Source organism: Argentina silus (assembly GCF_951799395.1).
Source record: "Argentina silus genome assembly, chromosome: X".
NCBI classification, from domain to species: Eukaryota; Metazoa; Chordata; class Actinopteri; order Argentiniformes; family Argentinidae; genus Argentina; species Argentina silus.
In genome coordinates this window covers 15903305-15927505 of record NC_139653.1, presented here as the reverse complement: position 1 = coordinate 15927505, position 24201 = coordinate 15903305, and the positions used below count along the sequence as shown (strand labels likewise).

At 40.6% G+C, this 24201-nt stretch overlaps 1 protein-coding gene across 1 annotated transcript in view; it reads left to right on the top strand.

The window, feature by feature from the left end:
• The first annotated feature begins 918 nt into the window (after positions 1–918).
• LOC310822249 (rho guanine nucleotide exchange factor TIAM1-like) overlaps positions 919–24201 on the top strand; it is a 46845-nt gene continuing 23562 nt past the window's right edge. Inside the window, exons 1-3 of the mRNA XM_083694596.1 lie at positions 919–1055; positions 20339–20440; positions 22188–23130. Coding sequence (XP_083550722.1) covers positions 22198–23130 — 933 coding nt within the window. The 5' untranslated portion in view covers positions 919–1055; positions 20339–20440; positions 22188–22197. The remainder of the gene's footprint in view (positions 1056–20338; positions 20441–22187; positions 23131–24201) is intronic.

Below are 24201 nucleotides of genomic sequence, written 5' to 3'. Positions count from 1 at the left end.
TGGAGAATGTTTTCTTGGCACACTTTGTGCCCGTTAATACCAATCAGTCATTGCTTGAATGCCACAGCCTATTTGAGTATTGTTGCTGACCATGTGCATCCCTTCATGGCCACAATTTACCAATCTTCTAATGGCTACTTCCAGCATGATAATGCACCATGTCACAAAGCAAAAGTCGTCTCTAACTGGTTTAATGAACACGACAATGAGTTCAATGTTCTTCAGTGGCCTTCCCAGTCACCGGATCTGAATCCAATAGAACACGTTTGGGATGTGGTAGAACAGGAGATTCACAGCTTGAAAGTGCACTTGAAAAATCTGCAGGAATTGCGTGATGCAATCATGTCATCATGGACCAGAAACTCAAAGGAACGTTTCCAAAATCTTGTGGAATCAATGCCACGGAGAATTGAGGCTGTTTTAAGAACAAAGGGAGGCCCAAAGCAGTATTCGTATTGTGTTCCTAATAAAGTGTTCAGTGAGTGTATGTTGTATGATGTATGAAGGCCTAAGTCTATTTACAATTACTTAAATTATTTCAGAGGTCTTATTTGAGACCTCTGAAATGTACCTGTGGGCCTGTAACGACCTTGTTTCAGTAATAATGTTTAGAAAGGTGTTTTTTAAGATGATTTAACTCCCTTAGCGACTTATCTATTGTGAAGATGGCTTAATGGACTTAATGGACTATGGCTTAATGGACTTACTGGCTTGTTTTGTGTGTTCCTACTTGAAATAAAAACATTTTAAAAAGTATTCATACAGAAAAGTACATGCCAAGTGTCAATTATTACAGCTATCAATAAATATTAATTTATTCACATCTATGCCGAAACGGATTGGCTAGAGCATGAAGTTAGTGGCACTCTCGTGATCCATGCGCGCGCCGTCTCAAAGGGCCGCGTGCTCCTCCCATCACAGCGGTGTAGAAACAACATGGTGATCTGGTAGCGGCAGAAGCGATGCGGTGGATGGATGTCACATCAACAACGACGTGTAGAATGTATTGCATTATTTTGATGACAGCGACAGTAATCGACAGCGAGTTATGACAGGTATTGTGCGAAGAAATATTTTGATTTTCTCATCATGTGGGGAAAAATGTGCTTGATGTTTGATGCTTCATTCCCCTGGGTCCTAGTGACCGGACCAATGTCCGTGACCGCATCAACGTGCAAGTAGACCGCTGCACCGTGTAGCTTTACACTTAATTAGACACCGTTTTTTTGTTTTTGTTTGCATACATCCCCCAGGTATGTTAATTCTGCTGCAGTCGTCAATTATGTTGTGCGGAAACGACTGTATGTAAGTGAATTGTTGTTGCTTTACTGTGTAAGCATTACATTTATGAATTTTAATGGTGGCATATTTACCACATCAAAAGGGAAATGGGCACTTTATTGCTTTTGGCTGAATTTCACGTCTTGGTCATTTTTACCATTGAGACATCTCTGTATTTTCATTACTGAATGGATACAGCACTAAATGACAGATTTCCAATCATCTCAGCAAGATATTGTAGGCCTATATTGAGTCAACCAAAAGGACATGAAAAAAAGCCTGTGGGCTATTCCATGTACATAGAATAAGATGTATGTTGTGTGTAATTGAACTCCTTGTGCTCCACTCTCAGTATGTCATTTTGCTCTCAGAATTAGTTTAAAAGATGGGGAAAAATAGACGAGCCAGACTTCATAAATGTCATTTTTGCCGTGGGTCCATCTCTATTATTTGTTATCTTCTTTATCATCATCATCATTAACAACAACAACGACAACATACACCTACAGTGATGTAACAGAGTTACGTTGCCTGTCATTATTTTTCATAGCTCAGTCTATGTGAACTGCATTTTGACAAGCCTAAATTTTGCAGCTGCATTTAGCTCAAATGACCTTGCTGGGGGGCAATTCCACAGTAACAGAATGACACTGGGACTACATTTTTCACTTTTAAATGGAGGCCAAACAAAATCCCTTTATAGCAAAGTTTAACAAACTATACAACTCTATGCACAAGGACTACTTCTAACAATTCCAACTGAGAACTGTTTTTTTTAATGTAACCATGTTTCCCCAGCACTATTAAATATCTGCTCCAAATTAAGATTCAAATATGTCTGCAGAAAGAGTGTTAGCTATCATATGATACCTTGAGTTTGAAAATATCTCTTTTGGTTGTACAGTAAGTGAAGTGGATTTACATTCGGTAACAGAATGACAGTAACTGGATGACTAAATGACCCTACAGAAATGCATAATTTCTGGATTTGAATGTTATTCTGTACATGATGATGTCACTAAAATCGGGAAACAAAGGTATAAATATACAATACTTTTCTTTCCCCGCTGTACTCAACAACAATTCAGTGTCCATTTATTGGAGCATGAGATGAGGATGTTGATGTTGATGTGGTGCTTGGTGAGGATGTTTGTACCAACTACTGTATGATTTTCAGCTGTCCCTGTGGAATAACGCTTTTGGAACCTTTTAAATAAGTAGAACCCTCTGTGAAAAGGGTTCCTTAAAGGGTTTTCCCACAGGGACAGCCGAAGAACCCTTTTGGGTTTTGTAAAACCGGTACAATAAGTGAATGCAGCCAATTAAATTTCAATAACTCCCTTACTGATTTGATTTGGTCGTTATGTTACCATTTTACTAATTATTTACGATATATGATTTATCATATATATTTATTTAATCATAAACTAAATCAATATCAGTAAAAACACTACAAGTATGGTAGGTCTACCTATACTTCTTACTTTTGTCAACGTTCATTATCCTAGCTCATGAGGCAGAATCATTTGAAAATATCTTCTTTTCTTTTTTTTTGGTAACAGAATGACCCGGAGACTGGGCAATGATTCTTAATCTTACAGAAGCCAAACCATTTCTAAAAATTAAATGTAAGTGTTGATATCAGTTGGCTGGGGTCTATACTTGAACATTAATGAGGTTTTATGTTTTACTATACACCTTTTAATGACCTTTTCTGGTAGATTTTGTTAGATAGATATGTTAAACCAGAAGTCGAAGCCTTTGCTTATCCCTATTTTTATGATGATAAAAAAAATAGACTCTTAGCTTCCATTTGACACCCAATTTTATGTAATCTTATGGCTTTCATATTTTGATCCTCATGGGCCCTTTTACACAGAACTGCCTGTAGGCTATAGTAGCATCATCAGTTGCTAATCTCCTAGATTAAAGTTTTTGTTGTCGACCCATGATGATTGGCAACATAGTTACACTGGAGATTCTAGGTGTTGTGGATGCAGTGTAGCTCTTTCTGTGAATATGATGCACAGAACATGGTATAAATTACCAACACATGTTTCACTGTTACAGCTGGGTAGATCACCTGAAATCTCAAAGAAGGAGAAAAATCATTCAATTTAGCCTGAAACTGATTAATTTGATGGAAGTGAACTCTGGGGTTTCCTGTTAAAGGGCCACAGTGTTCTGATGTGTCCTTAGGGCAGTAAGTTGATCCCACCTGTGTGACATGCTTCATACAGAGAGAATCTCTCTCTCTCTCTCTCTCTCTCTCTCTCTGAGGATCAAGTTGGGACTGGTTAGGCTCTTCTCTGGCTTGTAGCCATGGGGCCCTGGGCCATGACCCCATTGGACTCCCTCTTCAGATGGCATTTTCCATCTCTAAGATCTGAAATGTAGAGCTACTGGAGGCAATGCAGGAACTTTCTTAACCACACATAAAAGAATGTCTGCACATTCATATGGTAATTTGTTGGCTTTTTGTACAATTTATGACTTTGTTCTTTTTTTGTGTAAAAACATGTACTACCAAACACAGATGATTGCTTGAAATGCGCATATTTAAGATCTTTAAAAGAGCTCTCTGAATTATTCATATTTACCCCACGTTCACATAAATGTTCATTCATTGGCAAAGTGGTGCCAAGTAAATACTGTTCTGTTTTGCTGAGAATTGTGTTTTGTTTGCACTTATAAAGACAAACTTTATTCTGTACAGCTGCAAGTTGTGGCTCTGTGTGCTATGGCTCTGTATTTACATCAGCCAAAAATGGACAAGTAACAGTCACTGTTTGCTTGGCTTATTTATGAATTTTTCCTAGAAAAACAAACCTTACCAAAAACATGCAAGATGTGTTTCATTTCAAGATACGCCCTATTTTGCAGAATTTGGTACCACAGTAATGAGAAAGTCACACACTTAAATACTCCCCAATATTTGTTTACACATAATAAATATTTCTTAAGCATTAGAGTGTGTCACTTTCTCTGTCATTACTTGAATAGTTTATCTTCTGTCAGTTTTCAGCTCCTGTAATTTTGCAGATATTTGATATACTATAAGCTAATTCCGTTATGTGAAGATTTTGCCTTCACAATGCCAGTGTTAGACTGAGATGCATTCATACAGACAATGTGTAATTAGATGTTGGTTATGTAGGGTATCATCTGAAAACCAAAACGAAAAACACATACACACATAGCCGCACACACTGCAGTGAACTGGAAGATCAGATTGTGTCGTGATATTTAAATTATTAACAACGAGTTTGTAATAGGAACCTTGCCGTTTATTTACCTCTGGAATATGCGCTATTTTTGAAAGCAAGTTACCTTATGTTTTTGCTGTGTGGACCAAATGTTATATCATGTAGGCTCCTTATTTTATTGATAAGTTCAATTGAATTTACTGTAATCAACATGGGAAGCTCTCTGTAGAGTGTTTGAGAGGTGAAGCCAGATTGTGTAAGAGTGTGTTTGTAGGTGTAAGAGGTCTTCTTGGTCCATGTTTAATGCATTCTACACAGGCTGATTGCTAAATTTGTCTTGTGAGAATTATCTGTAACCCCCCCCCCCCAGAGATTCCTTATATCAGAGCGGAGGCGGACTTTCTACTCTGTTTACATCCATGTTCTATTACGTTTTCAGACCAGAACTGGGCCTACCCTACTCCCCATGACAGGAAATTAATTTCCATTAGGGTGTACTGATGTCCGGGTGTACTGATGTCCTGGTGTATCAGTCATGTCTCATCTGCTATCATTGGTCTCTTGCAGAAAGTGGTCCTCTGTGGCTCAGTTGGTAGAGCATGGTGCTAACAGCGCTAAGGTTGTGGGTTTGATTCCCGCTGGGACCATATATACTGAAATGTATGCACTCACTGCAATTACTTTGGATAAAAGCGTCAGCTAAATGGCATATATTATATTAAGTGAAAATGGCAATGTCATTGTTCACTGCTCTGAGCCACTGTGTAAATTGTTGATATTCAGCAGTAAATTCACATACAGTAGCTACAGTATTTACCCATCTTTAAGTCAGCAAGTAAGGCATGTTTTTACCTTTACAAGCGGTCATTGATAATCATATTATTGTCCGAAAATCACATTTCAACTCATCATCTTTTGAATTTACCAAAGGAATTAGTTTACAGTTAGTACGTCCATTTACAACCACCCATTCATGCCTAGCCCATATACATAAGAGGTCACAAACATGTGGAATTCATGCTGATAGGAAAAAAACTCACAGCATGTTTATGAGATGATCCCAGATGCTTGGCAGAGAAAGGTGACCCACTTTAGTAGTGCTATAGTGCAGGGGGACTTCCATACACTCAGTGTGTGTGTGTGTGTGTTGGTTGTGTGCACAGAATGCATTATCATACATCATATATGAATTTCAGCATTTTTATTAGATTTTCGCACAAAATTAAATCTGATTCTGAGAGTAAAGATTCTGATCCAATTAGGTTATAAAATGGAATGCTCCCCATACATCAAGTCATCTAAGCAGTCTGGTGTTGACTTGTGCTTAACAACTCCTTTGAGTTTGCGGTACTCCAGGCAAAGTGATTTCTTCAAAGATTCTGGTCAAATTCCAGTGGGCTCTATCCCTAGTGAGAGGCCAGGGTGCACTTAGAGAATGGTGGATGAGATTCAGTGGCATTTTGGTACTTTTTCTGCATAATGGTCACAAGGTTGGGGAAAACATGGCAGATGAGTGGATAAAAGGCATATCATAGAACAGTTCCTAGCAGTGAGCACACACAGGAACTCATGACCAGCTGTCAGAAATGCACAGGGTGATGATCATTGGGTTCACGTGGCTGATAGTGCCGTGTGGTTACGATGAATAATACATGGTTAGTGCTCTCAACTGCTGAGGGTACGAGTTGCAGTGTGCAGGTTTGGGTTTACATGAATGTGCCACTCATCATGAGTAAGCAGTTGTCCATTAATTTTGGCTGATGTTGAATTTGGCATATGTGAGAGTTGACATAGTGAACCATGGGTGTCAGTGCTATCCTAAAATGTAAAATTCACCCACAGTGAGGAGGTCCCTTTTACTCAGGTTATTGCACCAGTGTTCTGCTTTTTAACTTTGCTTATTCAAGGAACATCCTAAGCATACCAACACACTCACAAACACACTCAAATGCATCTCATTTCTATATAGAGTATAATAAGTCATTTTTCTGTCACATGGAATTTGCTGGTTATGATTACACCTTACAAAACCTAGGCTTGTGTAGTTAAATGTTTCTTAATTAACCCTATATTGTAGTAGTTCATTTTTGTTGTATACAAATCGTGAAAATTGGTACCTCTGTTTAATTTGTATGGCTTCCATGTAAATACTGCATTATCAGTATTGCATTGCTATTGGCAGACCAGTATAAACCAATCAGTCTCAACTTGATCCGCACATTTCAAATGATTTACTCCATACCATTGTCTTTGATGTATACTGTGGAGAGGCTGTGTGCTTCAGGAAATCACTGGGGTTCTCTACTAATGATCTCTACCAGCACAAGGTTGCTGCTTTCATGTGTTGTGTAATACTTGCATTTTCCCTTCTAGATGTACGTAGTTCAGCCTGTACCTTTTGACGATTTTGTATCATCTGTTTCTTCAAGAGGAAACTAAGAGTACACACGTTGTTACGATTGTAGAAATATCAAGGAAAATAAACACGTGAGCCATAGTGACCGAAGACGATACTGTTGATTCTTAGGCTGTCATCATGTGACTACAATTTGGTGGCCTCAATACAGCTGGTGCATATTATTGAATCCTAGTCAGGGCTATGCTTTGATAGATAAGCTCGGCTTTATGCAGCTAGCTTGCCATAGCTGAGTGTGTTGCGATGCTACATTTGCTTTCTATTCACTCTGTGTGTGGACCGCTTGACCTCTCTTCACTCTGACATTGGCCATGGTGATGGTGTCATTGACCTAAGCATGGCTGTTTTTGGATATTGACCTCCATCAGAATAGAAACTGTATCAAAGCATATATTACCACTGTTTTGTTTTAATTTGGATGTGGTTGATCTGCAGCTGATACACACTGAGTTGTATAGTACAGGATATTAGGTGAGGGTGGCTTTAGGGAAACCCATGACTTAGAATAGGAATGGTTCTCTAACAGCTTAGAAGTAACTAAAATCGGCTGGCTATTTTTGTCGGGAGACACACACAAAAGAAACATCACACATGACCTCGCATACAAACCTCTTTTCTTCCCTACTGCAGCTTTTTCTCTCTCTGAAAGTGATTGGCAGTGATTGCAGTGTGCTGTGACACATGGACAGCATCAGCAGACTGAGGTGTAGCCATGTATCTCTACACTCACCTCCCAAATTGCTGGAGCAGTATTGAATGTATTGTCACTTTATATTGAATGTCCAATTCCATCAATCCCTAATTTGAGTGGAGATCGGATGGGGTTTGAATTGAATTGAGTTTGCAATAGAAGGAATCAGAAATGGGCTAATTGATATAGCTCCATATTATGCAAACAAGTAGCATTTTTTTTAAATGCTTGTGGTTACAAGCAAACACACTGTATTTAGCACACATTTCTCAGATAAGCCTGTTTATTGTGCTACCTGATCTGTCTGTATCCTCCGATATTCTCAACTAGAAAAACAGATATTTTCCTAATCCCAAATGAAACAAGTCTGCAGTAAACATGTTGTCCCCCACAAATGCTGTAGCGCCCATGATCCAGTCCATTCATGTAATTTCAGAATTTCAACAAACTCACATTTATAAATGTTTGTTTGCTGAGAGAGATGACCCCATTCTTAAACAAAATCCATACTCCCAGTAGTCATGAAGAATTGAAAATATGGCTTTTGTTACTGGTTTTGTAAGACAAGCATCACTACATAGCATACATATAGTACACTCCATGTACAGGGTTGTTTTTTATTACACTTAGATAAGGGATGTAAACAATTGTCTTTCTACAAATGTGGCATGCATTGCAAGAAAAGTCTGAATAAATGTTTTTATATAATCACTGTACCTGGGCCAGTCCAGTAAGTTGATAAGAACACTGATTGTTTATAATGTCTGGTTTCCTTTAAAGACTTCTAGTCAACCAGACATTCCATTCTATGCAATGAAAACTCAGTGGTTTAGTAGTATACGGTTAGGGTCACAACCTTGACTGGGGATGAAATCACATTGAGAAGCCAGCCAAACCACAATGCTGAGATATTCTTAGTTTTGACACAGTAATCACTAAGTCTAGACATGGCAGTCCTCTTCAGTCTCTGGACTCCTTTCAGACAGACTGAGCACACGCTTTCTCCTCTGCTATTTGGTTATCAGGGAGTCTAACCCAGCATAGCCTGGGGCTTGTTTTAGCATTGGTATGTATGCAAAGCTACTTCTGGAGCACATGATCTATGTTGTAGTGCTCGGCTGAATAGGTTTTCTGCACCTTTGTCCTCTGTCCTCTCCTCCCTGTATCCTCTACAGTTTTAGCATCTCAAAATGAATCCGGCACAGCTGTCATCACTGACGTCACAGCCTCACGACATCACCGGTGCTATGACAACAATGCTTCAGCTTTCCATTCATTTACAGTTCTATTTTGGAGCATAGATGAATGTACCAAATTACAGACACACCACATTTAAAAAGCACTAGAAGCACCTGCCTCTATGGCTTTTGATTTGATGAGAACATTCTCCATGTTTCTACAAGCCTTGTTCTTAATCACACACAAGATGGGATGTCACTTTCCCACACTCACTCTTTCATTTTTAAGCCAAAAGATGATGCGATGTTTATGTTTACCAATGATCCCTAGAATTATTTTATTAAAGAGCTGAAATCAGAGCCCTAGCCTTCAACTTGAGTGTGGATATTAAGCAGTCCGTGTCATGGGGCTGGGCTTTTTCTGAAAGGTGTGTACATTAGGAGGGGTGTGTGAAATTTAGTGTAAATTTGATGCTTCCCACAAGGGAGTGCTGAGGCAATTAAAAAGGAGACAGGGGAGGTCTTGGGGCTTAAAGGAAGGGAACAGCCATTCCTGCTGGCGCTCAGTTTTCAGTCTAGGGGGGTGGAATCAGAGAATGAAGGAGGGAGGCAGGAGAGGGAGCAGAGAGAGCCGCGGAGGAGGGGGAATTTACAAACAGGCACACCCCCTCTATCCCTCAGTTCCTGAACTCATCCTCCCATGCAGGAGTCAGTCTGCTGTGGAGTTGAAAGTGGAGAGTAAAAATCACAAGAATGGAGCATGAAATTTCCCCTCAGTGATGTTGGAATTTCTCTGAGCAGTCTGAAAGAAGGTGGTATTGTCTGATTGCAGCCAGCAAGGTAAGGCATTGCCACTGCTCTGTGTATTTTGTGTCTTTACAACCTTTTTTATGTATTATGCTGTGCTTGTGATATCAGAAGCAAATGGCTCCTTGGCTTTAAAGCCTTTCCCTACCAAAGGAGGTGTTAGGAAACTAGAGATGAAAGGGATTTTCACCTTCTGTTGGCTGTTCTAAGAGCTAGCAAAAGTAGTGAGCATGCACATATTGTTATATTTCACAGTACTATTCAGTCGTCTACAAAGTTTGCATGAGTAATTGATGATCCTGCTGTAAGCCTGTGGATCATGTGGTCTACAGATATCAGTGATCTACATACATACTGAGAGGGGGTTAGAATGTTGTAATACAAAGCTAGTTTTACCTGTAATACTGTTGAGTGTCTGGTACAAGTTTACCTACAACTGCAGGCAATAAACTATTGTGCTGCTCCCCATTCAGTGGCAGACACAACAATACAGCTTGTGTCTGCATCATTGTAACCATAAAGCAGTCACAGTGGTGGTATTGTAGAGCTGAGAAGGAGAGATGATGAATTGCAAATAGGAGAGATGGTCAAAGCCAAGGAGAATCCCCAGAGCGTGTCCTAGGGGGCTGAAGGACTTTTTTGGTTTGTGAATCAATTTAAAATCCTGGCTTTGTGTTAATGCCTGTGTGAATGTGGTGTAGGAAAAAAGCAAGAATTGGTCACCTGGTGTCACAGTTATAGAAATGTATCGACCATCCTAGGCTTACCAGGATGGAAGGTCAGGGTTCTGGATTCAGCTTTGAGAGCTGCACAATATACTTCATCATGACTAGAGAAATGCAAGCATGCTACCCTGGGACTAGCTAAGAGGATTTGGGTGAGTTCAGTGAGTCAGTGGTAAGAGGTGAAAAAAGAAAATCATGTTTTGTGTTAGTCTTGTCCTCTGCTTTATGTGTGTTCAAGACTGAACTAGTATGGGTAACAAGTCTCCTGAGTTTGAATACAATCTTATAAAATGATTCCCCAGAGAAAGAAAAAATACTTTCTTTAATAACAGCTTGATTTGGATGGTCTTCTGTCATAATATTGATCTAATTAGAAAGACACTATTGACTTAACAGTGGTTTTATTGGGGTTTTTGCTATGTCAATTGGTACTTAGTTTAGATTGGGCACTCCTTAAAACAGTGAACAGCTTATGAAGTAATTTCACTGCTAGATTTGTTCTTACTACAGAATCATTGGGATTGACTTCTGGTATTGAAGCCTTTGGTTATCTTTTACATTCCTTTTGATTGTGAAAATCAATTATTGAGAGGTGTATGGATAATAATAATACCTGATGTAATACCATGGTTTGCCATTGTCTGTTCTACTTCAAATTATGCCCTAAAACCATAGTGTGGTGTTTTGGGTATAATCTAAAGAAATAAATGATGGAGATCAGACCATATAAGACACCTCCACTCATCTGCTACTAAAAGGTTGTTTTTTTATGTGTTTTTTTTTTCCTTCTATTTTGCGAGGCCCAGAGGAAGCTGGCACAAAAAATACTCACCAAATAAAATGCTGGATTTAGTAAATGGTTACATTTAGGGCTTTACAACAGCCGTGTGACTTTGTTATCGGAGAGAACAGGGGGTGTCATTGTACTGGAGGGCAATGGAAATTAGAGGCTGCATTGAAGGTTGATCAAGACTGCTTGGAGCAAGCGGACACATTTTTACCCAGCTTTGTGTAGTCATGTGTGGCAGAATCTAGCCTGGTCATGCCTCAGTGCACAGGGCGTCGTGGAGGAAAGCTCCCTGGGTGTTGTGGTGGTTGAGGTGGTCCATGGGGAGGACTCCATGTTGAGCTCAACATGTAGATCTGATTTGGGTGATCTCAATGTATTTGAGTGGTAGACATAGCAGGTGATGAAAAATCAGATGTTCTACAGAAGACAGGCGGTGGTCCTCTGGAAACTCTTGAACTCTCACTTCAAGGACTTTGTCTTTATCACAAGCTTAGACTATGGGTTTATAAAGGGTTATTCTCACTTCACAACTTTAGTGAAGGAAGTCTGCCAGGGTCAGGTTACCTTGAAGGTGGGTGTCCTGAATAGTTCATAATAGGGGATTTTAAATCAAACAATTGAAATACAGCCTATTTATTCACTACACACGGATATTCATGTTTAAATTAAGGGATATGGTTTTGAAGTTGACCCAGATGTGTTTTAGAGTCCTGTCTTGATTGTGTGTCTGTATTTGCTGTGTTACGTAAGAGAGAACATTTCAGTTGAAGCAGTCCACAGTGGGAATGGCTTGATATTTCTACTCACTGACCTGGAAGCAACTGATCGCTTCGGTGGAAGGAGTTTCTGAATGCACCGGATTAACAGAAAACACATTTTCAATACATGAATGCTGTTCTTTTTAATTTTTGCTACCCCAGTCCTTGGCATTGTGTCTGCTCTGTAGCCAACAAACGTTTAGGCATAGACAAGGCAGCATCCACATGTGGGATTAGTGAGTGAATGGCCACTCACTGTAACACAGGGCTGTCACCCCCTCCCTCTGCTTGCTAATGCAAATAGATTGGAGGTGTTGGCAGATCCATTGGCATGCAGATTCTGTCAAGATTATCATGGGGGGGGGGGTTCCAATAGAGGAAATGTCAAGCAGCACCTTTGCTGGTATGCATGTGTTGGTGATGTGAAATACGTCTTGAGTCCTGTGAAATGTGAAAGTCTCTGGAGTGTGAGGCGTAATAAAATGACTATTATGGTGCTGTCTGCATTTGTGTCATAGGAGACTCTCTCCCTGAAAAGGTCATTCACAGGGTCGGAGAAGGATGTCTTTGGTGGTGATAATTAGTGACAGTGAGTGTTGGTTGTATAGTTTTTAGATGATGATTGTTTGTCTTATTTACTTTGTTATCTTTACTTTACTTGATCAGATGCTCTGGTTGTTCTCTGTTATTTCTCAGTAAAATCCCCACAACCCAAATTAGGATACACTAATTAAATGTATATTCCCTGAATAAATAAAGCGGCTCCTTTTAACTTTATCACATTATTTATAGTTGGTTTTATTCATAGTTGGTTTAGTGGAGGGACATATCTAATAGTCTAAATACATTACATTTATAAAGTGTGCTGTTCTGAAAACAGAATGTCTTTGTTCAACCTAATTCTATATCTTTTAAGATGGTAGACATACCATTGATCTATTTGACACGGTAATGAGGATGTTGTGGCTAGACCTGGAAGTTTCAGGCAATGTTGTTGATGCTCTTTCATCTGAGTGAGTGCCTTTAGTTGTCTAGCAATGCCGCCTGTCAGGCAGATACAGATACTGTTTTTGAGGAGCACTGTTTTTGTGTTGTTCCAGGTGTAGAAATCCCCCACACCCAGCATACAGGCTCAGTCCTCACTTGCTTCCCCCATGGCCCCATATTCCGAGCCATTAAAGCCCTCTCCACCTGTCTGTTGTCTCTTTGAAGGTGCCAGGGTTTGTCCGTGCTTCTCATTAGCAGTTGTTTAAGGACTTGAAAGGCTGCAGTTGAGGAGCCAAGGAGCTGTGAGCAGAGTGTGCTCAGGGATGTCCCGCTGATGGTGACCTTCCTGGATGGCCACATGTTAGCGTTAGTGCAGTCACACAAGGTTTCACACCGGCTCAATTGTCACCCGTTATTCAGGGTGAGCTGTATGAGCATCAGTCTCAGGGCTATCTCTCTCTTACTTTAACAAACTCTACTACGACACTGCCACCTGAGCCTCTCACAATGAGGTCAGGCAGGTCAGAGCTTTACCCTTTGCAAGGCTCCGGTGGAACATGAAATCAATTCTGCACTGCATGAAAATGACTTGGTGGCTACCTTTCTGCCTTCTGTGAGATGAGTTCCCTCCTCCCTCAGAGTTGAACATTACAATATAAGCAAATGGTAGAAATAATGTGGGTATAGTGGATTTCAATTGAAATTATCATTACTGTGGCTTGTGCAGTAATATTATATAGATACATAGCATATTATATTTGTATGGTAATTTTCCAAGCTAATATCATCCCTAAACAATGCACACTGCCTCCACTTCAGTTGAGTGTTGAACCTGGCTATGACATCTGGATGCATACATCTTCATAAATAATATGACAGCACAATTTCAACATTTCTAAAATGAATCAAACTCACAACTTGTGTTCAATTGGTCAGGCAGTATCTATCCATTTGCTGTGCTAAATCTGCTAGAGATTAATTATGAATTAAGCCAAATGGATGTACAGGCAGGATGCTCCAGTGTCTGCAGCACATTCAACTGGCCCCCTGCTTCATATTGCATTTTATGCCACTGCTCCACTCAGAGCAATTCAATAGAAAACTTGAACCACTTTCATTACCACTGAAACCCCCCTCCCCCCCAAGCTGTCTCTCACCCAAGGTTTCTAGATGTGTATGTCTCCTATGTCACACAAATGTCCACTTCACATCTTATGGACTCAGCCGTTCACACTTGGGAGAGACACCCTGGATACTCCTTGGTAGACCCTTTCTTTGGTACCTCCTCACAGCTACCTGTATTATTCTTTCTAGAATCTTGAGTGTTCAAAACCTGGTTTTGTGTTAGAGCTTGTAACCAGTTGGCCCCAAAATTCTTGACTTTCACAGGATTTTTTCAGTAAGACCCAAAACAATGAAAAGAGGACACTTTAGGAATGTTTATTTATTTGGGTTTTTAAATGTATTTCTACAATATTAAACATTTTCATACAGTGAAAAAGTGATGGCTGCCTCATTGAGATTCTGTACCCTTCTGATGTGGGCATTAATAGAGTAGCACTCCAGTCAGTTTCACCAATAGACATACTGAGATGTTTTTCTTATCCTTACAATATCATGGTAATTTTACTCACTAGGTTACCAACCCACTGGTCTTCCATGCTGCCATGTGTTAAGGTAAAAAAAAAGAAAATCATGAACCTCATGAATTCTGGAATGTATGTCCAGGTGTTTCATACTCGCTCTCTATTGAAAATCTATTAATCAGATTTTGGCCGTAAGGCAACAATCAAAATTTTCCCCTCATAATTTCCTCAAATGATAGAAGTGTCTTGACATTGTTTGTCCCTGGGGATGTAAAGGAGAGGAAAGCAGGTAGAGGCTCAGGACATATTTGCCCTGCTCCTGTTCCAACAGGCCCAAGTATTTGTCAAATATAAGCTGGGCTTTTAAGTGGTGTTTAATAACAAAGGGCTTTAAATCTACCTGTCACATATTTTAGGGATGACCAAATGAGACTGCACATGCAATGGAAGGGTGACAACCCTTTTCACCGTCTGTGTCAGATTTCACTGGTCTGACTGTTGGTCAGCCCCCTTGGTTGACCATAGAAAATATGGGGAAATCAGTACATTTGTTACAGCCAGGGATGTACAGTGCCTATAGAAAGTCATCATACCCCTGTGAAATCTTTACCTTTTGTCACATTACACCCTGGAAATTAAAATAAATCAAATCTAACGTTTTTGAGGTGTATGTACACATTATAACCCTCATCATCAAAGTGAAAATAAAAATGTACAAAATTCTGGACAATTATTACAAATTAATTAGTGAAATACCTGGCTTGGTTAAGTGATCAGCCCCTTAGAGTATACCATTATAAACTTGCTCAGGTGCAACCAATCAACTTCCAGATCAAACACCAGGCTAATTGCCCCTCACCTGACATCAATTGTAGTGGTTTTGATTACTTCAGAATAAAACCAGCTGTTTCTTGAGGATTCCACTACTAGAAGTGCATGGTTCTGCAAATAATTCACCATGGTTGGAAAAGTACTTTCAAAAGGCCTCTGGGATAAAGTTGTAGGAAGGCACAAGTTAGGTGAAGGCTACAAAAAGATATAGAAGGCTTTAGCTATCCCTCTGAGTACCGTTCAGAGCATCATTAAGAAGTGGAAGGCGTATGGCACCACCAACACCTTGCCTAGATCAGGTCGTCCGTCCAAACTGGATGACCGAGCCAGGAGGACATTGATCAGAGAAGCTACCAAGAGGCCAAAGGCAACTTTGAAGGACTGACAAGTCTTTATGGCTGGGACTGGTCTGTATGTGTATGTGACAACAATCTCACAAGCTTTACACAAAGCTGGCCTGTATGGCAGGGTAGCGAGAAAGAAGCCTTTTCTGAAAAAGTGCCACACTCAGTCTCATTTGTGCTATGCAAAAACACACCTGGAAGATTCTGTTGCCATGTGGAAAAAGGTTTTATGGTCTGACGAGACTAAGATTGAACTTTTTGGACTGAACTCCAAGCGCTATGTTTGGCGAAAACCAAACACAGCACACCACCCAAAACACACCATACCTACTGTGAAGCATGGTGGTGGCAACATTATTTTGTGGGGATGTTTCTCTTCAGTGAGGACTGGGTAATTGGTCGGGATTGAAGGGAAAATGGATGCTGCCAAGTACACCCAAATTCTTGAGGACAACCTGTGTCCCTCTGCTAGACAGCTGAAGATGGGCAGGTCATTCACCTTCCAACACGACAACAATCCTAAACATACCGCCAAAAGAACAACGCAGTGGCTTAAGGATAGAAAAGTGAATGTCCTTGAGTGGCCATTTCAGAGCCCTGACTTAAATCCGAGGATGGACTTGAAGAGAGCAGTCCATTGCCGCTCACCACAGAATTTGACTGAACTCGAACAATTCTGCAAGGAAGAATGGGCAAACATTCTCCAATCTAGGTGTGCAAAGCTAGTATGGCTGTAATTGCAGCAAAAGGTGGCTCTACAAAATATTAAATCAGGGGACTGATGACTTTTCCAACCCTGTTATTCTTGTTTTAAATTTTGTATACATTTTCAGAACTGTCGCCTTTTTAGTTTGATGTTGTATGGCTAAATTTGTACATAAAGCTGGAAAATGTTTTTTCTTTAATGGGTTTTGATTTCAGGCTGTACGACAAATATAGTAACTATTTCAAAGGGGTATGATGACTTTCTGTAGGCACTGTAGTTGCACCTGACTTTTTCTTCTTAAATGGCCTTTTTTCAGTGAATGAAATGAAATAGATCAGACAGGTGGCTGGGGAGAGAGTTGCCTCTAAGCCATCTCTTAACTCTCTCAGCTGCTTTTTAGAGGAGATCTCGCTGCAAGGCCTCTGAACTAAGCTTCAAGGAGGGAAAATCAAAGTGTGGAAAAGAGGCAAAAAAAGACCAAGGAGAACAAATTGTGTTCACTGTCCTAGATATTAAGGAATTGGGTTCCTTAGTTCTTCTTAGTATTTATGATATACAGTTTATTTGCGCTCTAAGCTTTTTAGCATGCAATGTTGTACAAGATGGCCATTTGTTTCAGTCAGTGGTGCTTCTGCTGTGCTTAAGGACCAAGGAATGTACAGTATATTATCTCCCTATGGGGTTGCTTTGAAGCCATGGTTAGGGCCACTACATACCTGTGCCATTCTGGTGCTACAGTGTTGCTAATCTGGCTGACAACACACCTATTCTTCTTCCAGAGTCTTGTGTGGCTGGAATTCACTGTGGTTAATGGTTTGTAAAGTATGACTCGTCTCTGAGAATCCTGCTGCTATGTGTCTTAATGCTGATGTTCTCCTCCATAGTATAGCAACTGTACTGAAGGAGCAGGGAACAAGGCTTGCTCAGTGTGTGACCCAATTATCTTGAAATATTGGTTGTGGGTCTTCAGAGGCCCCTTGGGTGGTCCAGTGGATTTGATGTTCTAGAACATATTTCTCTACTCTGGCTTTTCTTCTTCATTTATTAATAGAGAGAGGCTGATGCAGTCAACACAACCTCAACATCGCAGATTTTAAAAAATAAAACCCAGTTGCACTGCACAGTGGATCGCCTTAAGACTCATCTGCAGTAATTCAGAGCCTCTCTTTCACTCTCTTTCTGGCCACTTCCACATAGTTTTCAGATTAAAACCACTGGCAACTTTTGCTGATGCAGTGCCACAAACCTTTAGAACTCTTATGTTTATTTATCTGTCAACGTCACGCCTCATGGTTAGAGGGATACATTTCAATGGATTAACACTTTTCTTAAGCTCTAGACCCAACTAAGTTGGGTGGTCAGGGCTAACCCACTCCGTACATGTGGAATTCTTTGGGAAGACACCATGCACCCAAGAGAGAGCTTCCTCACATACAGAGATGAAAACTTAGAAATCTGCATGTGAGTAATAAACAGGCTATTGTCTCTGTGGGGAGAAGTTCATGAACATAAGCCCGGGCTCGAAGCACCCTTTCATGCTATGTCTCTGCCAACATTTTGTAAGCCTGGTTGAGTCCTTCAGTGAATCCAGAGTTTATTGTAATGAGTGCAATGGCATTTGCATCTTATTTCCCTTCTGCTCTTCTTCTCTTGGTGTCCCCTGTTAAACCTGAGTGAATAACACAGTGTAATAAGGTGAAATTGACTTGATTCGACATCAAAGTTTGTGCAGTGCAGTGCTGTACCTGGGAGGGGTGGTGAGTGAGCAGGATGGAGAGGGGAAGGAGAGCAACATGAAGCAGAAAAACAGGGTCAGCTCCAGCTTACGTAACACCCCTCTTCAGAGTAAGCTTGAGTGCATATGCAGCAGTACAGGGCTGGGCTCCCGCTCATCTGCTTTGGCTACATACTAAAACAACGCCCCCATAGGGTCTGTCCTAAAAAGAGGGGAAAGAACACCAGGGGGGAAAAACTTTAGTGGTTTTATCCTTTATTTAATCTAAATACTGGTCCTTGGCTCAGCTAATGGAATAGCACAGGACCGTAGGAAATGGAACAGCCTGTCAAGCCTCCAGGCGAAACATGGCGCAAAGGTGTGAGCTCACTTGTAGCCCCACTCCCTCATTCCTGAGACAGGAAGACAAACGTGCCAGAGAAACAACTACACTACGAGACGGTGTTGTTCTCTTCAGCTCTAAATAACTCTAAGGCCTGCTCAGGCTTTATTTTCACTGTCACAGCTCTCATTGTAATTTCCGCTCCTCCACTTCACACAAACTCCTGCTTGTTGAAAGGGGGCTGAGTGGATCACTTCCTCTGTCAGAGGGAGAGTGCTGTTTATCTAGCTTGCATAATCAGAACTGGCTGTTGAGATGTGGGTTGATGGGAAGAGGCATCATAAACCAGGACTGTGTTAAATTTGCTCCAATGCTCTGCTCTCTTTATGCTGTTCTCCGTCAGACCAGCTCCAGGCATGACACTGTTTGAAGCAGAATCAGTTGTGACTAAACTCTGCTGGATCTTGTCTTGTTTTCATGAAGAATTGGCAGGACCTGCAGGACATTTATTTGTGGTCTGTTGGAGAAGAGATTAATATGCAGACCTTAATTGGATTACAGTAAAAATGGGGAATATGGCTACATGGTACAATTTCATATAGAACAACTGTGAACTGAAAATAAATCATATTTGATGTTTATTTTATTTATTTAATTTTTTACTTCAAAGGTGAAGCATGTAGTTTTGCGGACAGAAAATGTGAACGTATGCAATGTTATGTTTTCTAATAGCAGCAATTGTGAGCATGTCTTTGTAAACAAACAACGTAAAATAGGTACATAATGGCCAGTGCTTGACCATGGCACGACACCAGATTAAAACCGTGCTCTTCACAGAACATTCTTTATCATCTATCATGTGATCTCATTCCTTGATTGCTCCTGATTTATCATGGCCTTATAGCACTATTTTAAACACCCCCTCCAGTCAAGATTTTAGTCAAAATCCTTAAAAATCTAAATATATGTATTTTTGATGACACAATCGATCTGACTTCATCAAGGTGAGTTCTCTGCCCGCCTCGTCCAACCTTTTTTCGAAACCGGTAACACCCCTCTCAAATAGAAGTTTGTAGTTTGTTGCTAGCCTGTAAGGTCAGAGTCACCGCTGTGCCCACAAGGCGTTGTTATATTACAGCCTGCTTCATTTGTTCCAATCGGTTAAGGTTATTTTATTACTACATTATTTTATTAGCACAGTACATTCTTATAAAGGCAACCGAATGATTTTGTGAAAGGCATTGATCAAAGACACTATATATTTATGTTGTGAAAATGCATTTTAAATAGGGTAACAGGAAATGTATTGATTACATACATTTCTGGCCTATTATTCTTTCACCAAGCGAAAATGCTACTGCGGTGTGGGAGAGACAATACATTTGAACAATGATGGAACAAATCTGTCCCATGTCCGCTCTACGTACAGAACAGGGGAAAGAGGAGAACGATAATATGGCCTTTACGCACTACATATAGCCAACGAATATGTTCACCTGGTTATTTACAGCCAGCATTAATAAAAACATTACGTTTGCAGTCATTGTAGGCGTTGTTATTAGGGTTAGGGTTAGGGTTAGTCCAAACGTTTTCTACCTCAACCTGCAAGTTCACCTGACCAGGGCACAAATAGAAGCACCAATAGCGCTTGATAACAAGTGCGAACAGACAGAAAATAAGGTAAAGCAGTATTGACAAGGAGTAGATGTGTAAATACATACCAGATAAGTTATTTGTTGATAATATGGTACACTACTGTACCTTCAGGCTAAGGACGTTTGAATTGTTAGCTCCTTGTTCAGTAAGCTTCACTTTGATTTTGAACATTTATAACTTTTATTATGGGCAACCTGATTGGCTGAACCCAGTGTAACGCCTATGGAAGTAACAAGGAAGAATCATGACACCACTTTGAAAATTGTACTTAAATTGTATTTCTGCTGTGACAGCTCACCAGGGTTTTTCTCTCTTTCAGAGCTTTGCCGATCCTTCCAGCTGCCTCAGAACCATACTCTCTATGATTGGATAGATATCCCGAGAAGTTCAAAATGCCAGTGAACTCAACATCATTCTGCAGGTAGTTTAACACAGTGCATTGTGTGAGTAATGGGACAGTGAAGCATTTGTTCTTCTTTTGGCTCTACACTCCAAAAGTTTGGATTTGAAATCAAACAGCTACTATGAGGTTAACGTAGAGATTCTCAGCTTTTACATATTGGTTTTACAATTCAGAAATTACAATGCTTTTTAGATATAGTCCCCCTATTTTAGGCCACCAAAAGTGATGGGACAGATTTATCAAATGTCTTTAAATTAAACACTCATGTTTAGTATTTGCTCGACTATCCTTTGCATGTGTTAGGGTGCAAGGAAATCCCTTGGGCCCAAATTGAATACTTTAAATAAAAGAGGACACGTTTGATCCCTAACCCAACTCTCTGGCAGATTGCACAATCTCTCTGTCTCAAACTCTCTCAGATAAGGTGTTTTCAAGCAACCATTTTATAGGGACAGTAATACAAGCACAGTTCAATAACAATAGGCCACCCTTTAGGTCAGGGTGGCCTTGCACCTAATTCAGCATGTACCCACCAACAGATAGAGCCCAGGAGACAGATATAACTGGCGCCATACTGACTGACTGTCTTGTATTGTACCGTTACTACATAAAATCATAAATGAGTATAATACTGATCATAACAGAATCATTGAATGACTGAACAAAATATAAGAATCATGACAAGGTTATACTGATTGAAATAGATTGTTGCATGGCTATATTGATTATAAGAATATAAAATGATAGATGATAAATCTGTTTCCCCTCACACATGAAACAACTGTCTGAAGTCTGTGACCCATTGACCCCACCAGACGCTGGTTATCTTCTCTGGTGATGCTTTGCTAGGCCTGTATTGCAGCCATCTTTAGTTGTTGTTTGTTTTCAGGATGCTTTGCCTCAAGTCTCCTCTTCAGCAAATGAAATGCATGTTCAATAGGATTTAAATCTGGAGGTTGTCTTGTCAGCAACTTTCCACTTTTTGGCCCTGAAAAACGCCCTACTTGCTATGGCAGTAGGTTTTGGGTCATTGTCCTGCTGTATGAGGAAGTGTCGTCCAATAAGTTTGGAAGCATTTGCTCGTGCTTGGGCTGACAAGATGTTTCCGTACACTTCAGAATTCATCCTGCTACTGACGTCAGCAGTTACATCATCAATGAACACAAGTGAGGCAGTTTCAGTGGAATCTATACATGCACAAGCCATACAGACTAGAAACACCTGTCAAGCCAATTGTCCCATCACTTGTGGGTACCCTGAAATAGGGGGACTATGCATAAAAAGTGTTCTAATATCTGAATGGTGATACCAATATGTGCACAAATACCATCAAATAAAAGCTGAGAATGTATACATTAACCTCATAGTAATTGTTTGTGAAAGAAATACTTCACTGTCCCATTACTTACGCAGGGCACTGTATATACATTTTGTCAACCAGATGTTAATTTACATGAATCTACGTTTTGTTTTTTGATCCAAGTCTCAAGCCATTTAGTGTGTTACTTAGGCTTGAATGATATAATTTCTCTTGTGACAACATTGTATTAACATGTTGTTAAGTAGTAATTGCATGGAATATAGAATATTGTATAGTATATTAACACAAACTACTCAACTCCGTTACTATGTAATTACAGAGCAGTTGCTACGAGAGCAGTTGTACTGTGTAACAACATGTTACTGATGTAGTTACAGAGATACTTTACAGGTATTTGGGCAATTTATGTATCTTAACTCACATCATGCCTCCTTTCCTAATTAGACGCTGAACCATGGGAAATGTTGAGAGTCAGAATGGGGACCATGCCTTTTATGGTAATGAACATGGCCATTTGTCCCGCAAGCACATGTCTCGTTCTCTACGCATCTCCAACAAGCAGTCCAGACACTCTCGACATGCTTCATCAGGGAAAGTAGAGCACAGGAACTCTGAGACCAGCACACGCTCTAGCAGCACCCCCAGCATCCCCCAGTCTCTGGCCGACCACGGCCTGGAGCCCTTCAACGAGACCAATGTCCTCTCTGACTTCGGCAGTCCCATATGGGTGGACCGCATGGCCATGAACCTGAGGCCTGTGTCCTTCCACAACGACCTGGTCGATCCATCAGTGCACATGGATACCATGCGTTTGACGACATCTCCAGGGCTTGGTGACCAGGCAACACAGGACAGAGGACTGTACACAGGCGAGGTGACCTACCTCCAGAAAACTAGGGACGGCCCTAGGGAGAGCATCAGCTTCAAGAAGAAGAGGTCCAAGTCTGCGGACATGTGGCGAGAGGACAGTCTGGAGTTTTCTCTGTCTGACCTCAGCCAAGAGCACCTGACCAGCACGGAGGAGATCATCGAGACAGCAGATGAGAGAGACTTTACTGACTGTGACGGGCACCTGCAGTCCAGGCCCCAGGGACTAGAGGCTCTGGACTCGGCTAACAGAGCCAACTCCCTGGACGAGCTCTATGGCCAGAAAAGCCCTGCCCGCAGGCAACCCCACAGCCGCTATACAAAGTGGCACGATGCTAACAGGGCTACCCATGACGGTGAAGATGACTTGAAGATGCTCTCACCTTCAGAGGAGGATGGGAACTCCTATGGCGCTTACACCCTGCCATGCCGGCGCTCTCACTGCCTGTCTGAGGGCCTGAGCAATCACCAGGCAGCCATGTGTGCCAGTATGCAGGGTCGAAGGGCACAGACCATACAGGTAAGAAGTGCACAGATTCCATTGTAATTTTTCATCATAATTAGATCCTTATGATATGACTCATTCCACATGAAAAACAAACACATTTGAATATACCTTTTTTTACTTATTTTATTTTACATATTTAGTTGTTGTTGTCCATAAACATATATACTTTGTGTTGATGGTTGTTTGATATTCTCAAGCAGTACTCAGAGATCTGAAATGCACGTCATAGCTACCTTCGTCACAGGTTTTTCATGGTCCCTGCAGCAGCCCCCGACTGAAAAGCTGCTCAGAATCCTAATGTACTCTGGTTACATCCCATTTAACAAGACTATCTCAAAAGACTACTTTCCTTATTCCCTTTTCCATTGTGTCTGAGCTATTCCTCTGTTTTATTTGTGGGGTAGATGATAATAAGCTCTGAAAATGGATTAAGCGTTAAGAAAGCATGTCTCCTGTGCCGGTGGAGTAACTGTAAAATGCTGTTTCCTGATGGCTCTGTTGTTTTTCTGTGATGGAGGGAGCTTAAAGTCACTCAGTGTTTGAAATGCCTCATTCCTTTGTTATGATAATGGGAGGCCTGTGGAGGAGTGTAACAGTAAAACGTGGTTCCCCCGTCACTGTGGGTCACCGTTAGCACGGGTCAATGGAGCTATGGAGCGCATAATTTGGTCATGTGATCAGATGGACATACAGAATTTGGTAGAACCTCCTTAATCTCCCATGAGCCCATAGCTGTGTCTGTACCCCATGGGCATTTTGTATTGTGTCACAGTTGTGCAACAGTAAAAAAAAAAAAATAAGCAAAGTGATTTTTTTCAATATCAAAATGCAACAGCTCTGTAGCTTTTGCAATGTTGGATTGACATTGTTATTTTATGGTTGTTGGTTAGTCACCTGTTGAATGGAATCAATAGTTTATTAGACATTGTTATGTGATGGATGTTTTTCAATATTGACTTAAGGTTGTCATTTGATGCTTATCATCTAACGTTGCTACATAATTGCACATGGGTTGAAAAATAAAGTTGTTGTAACATTGGCAGTTTATGGTCAATGGTCCCCTCCCCCATTTTACAATCAGGA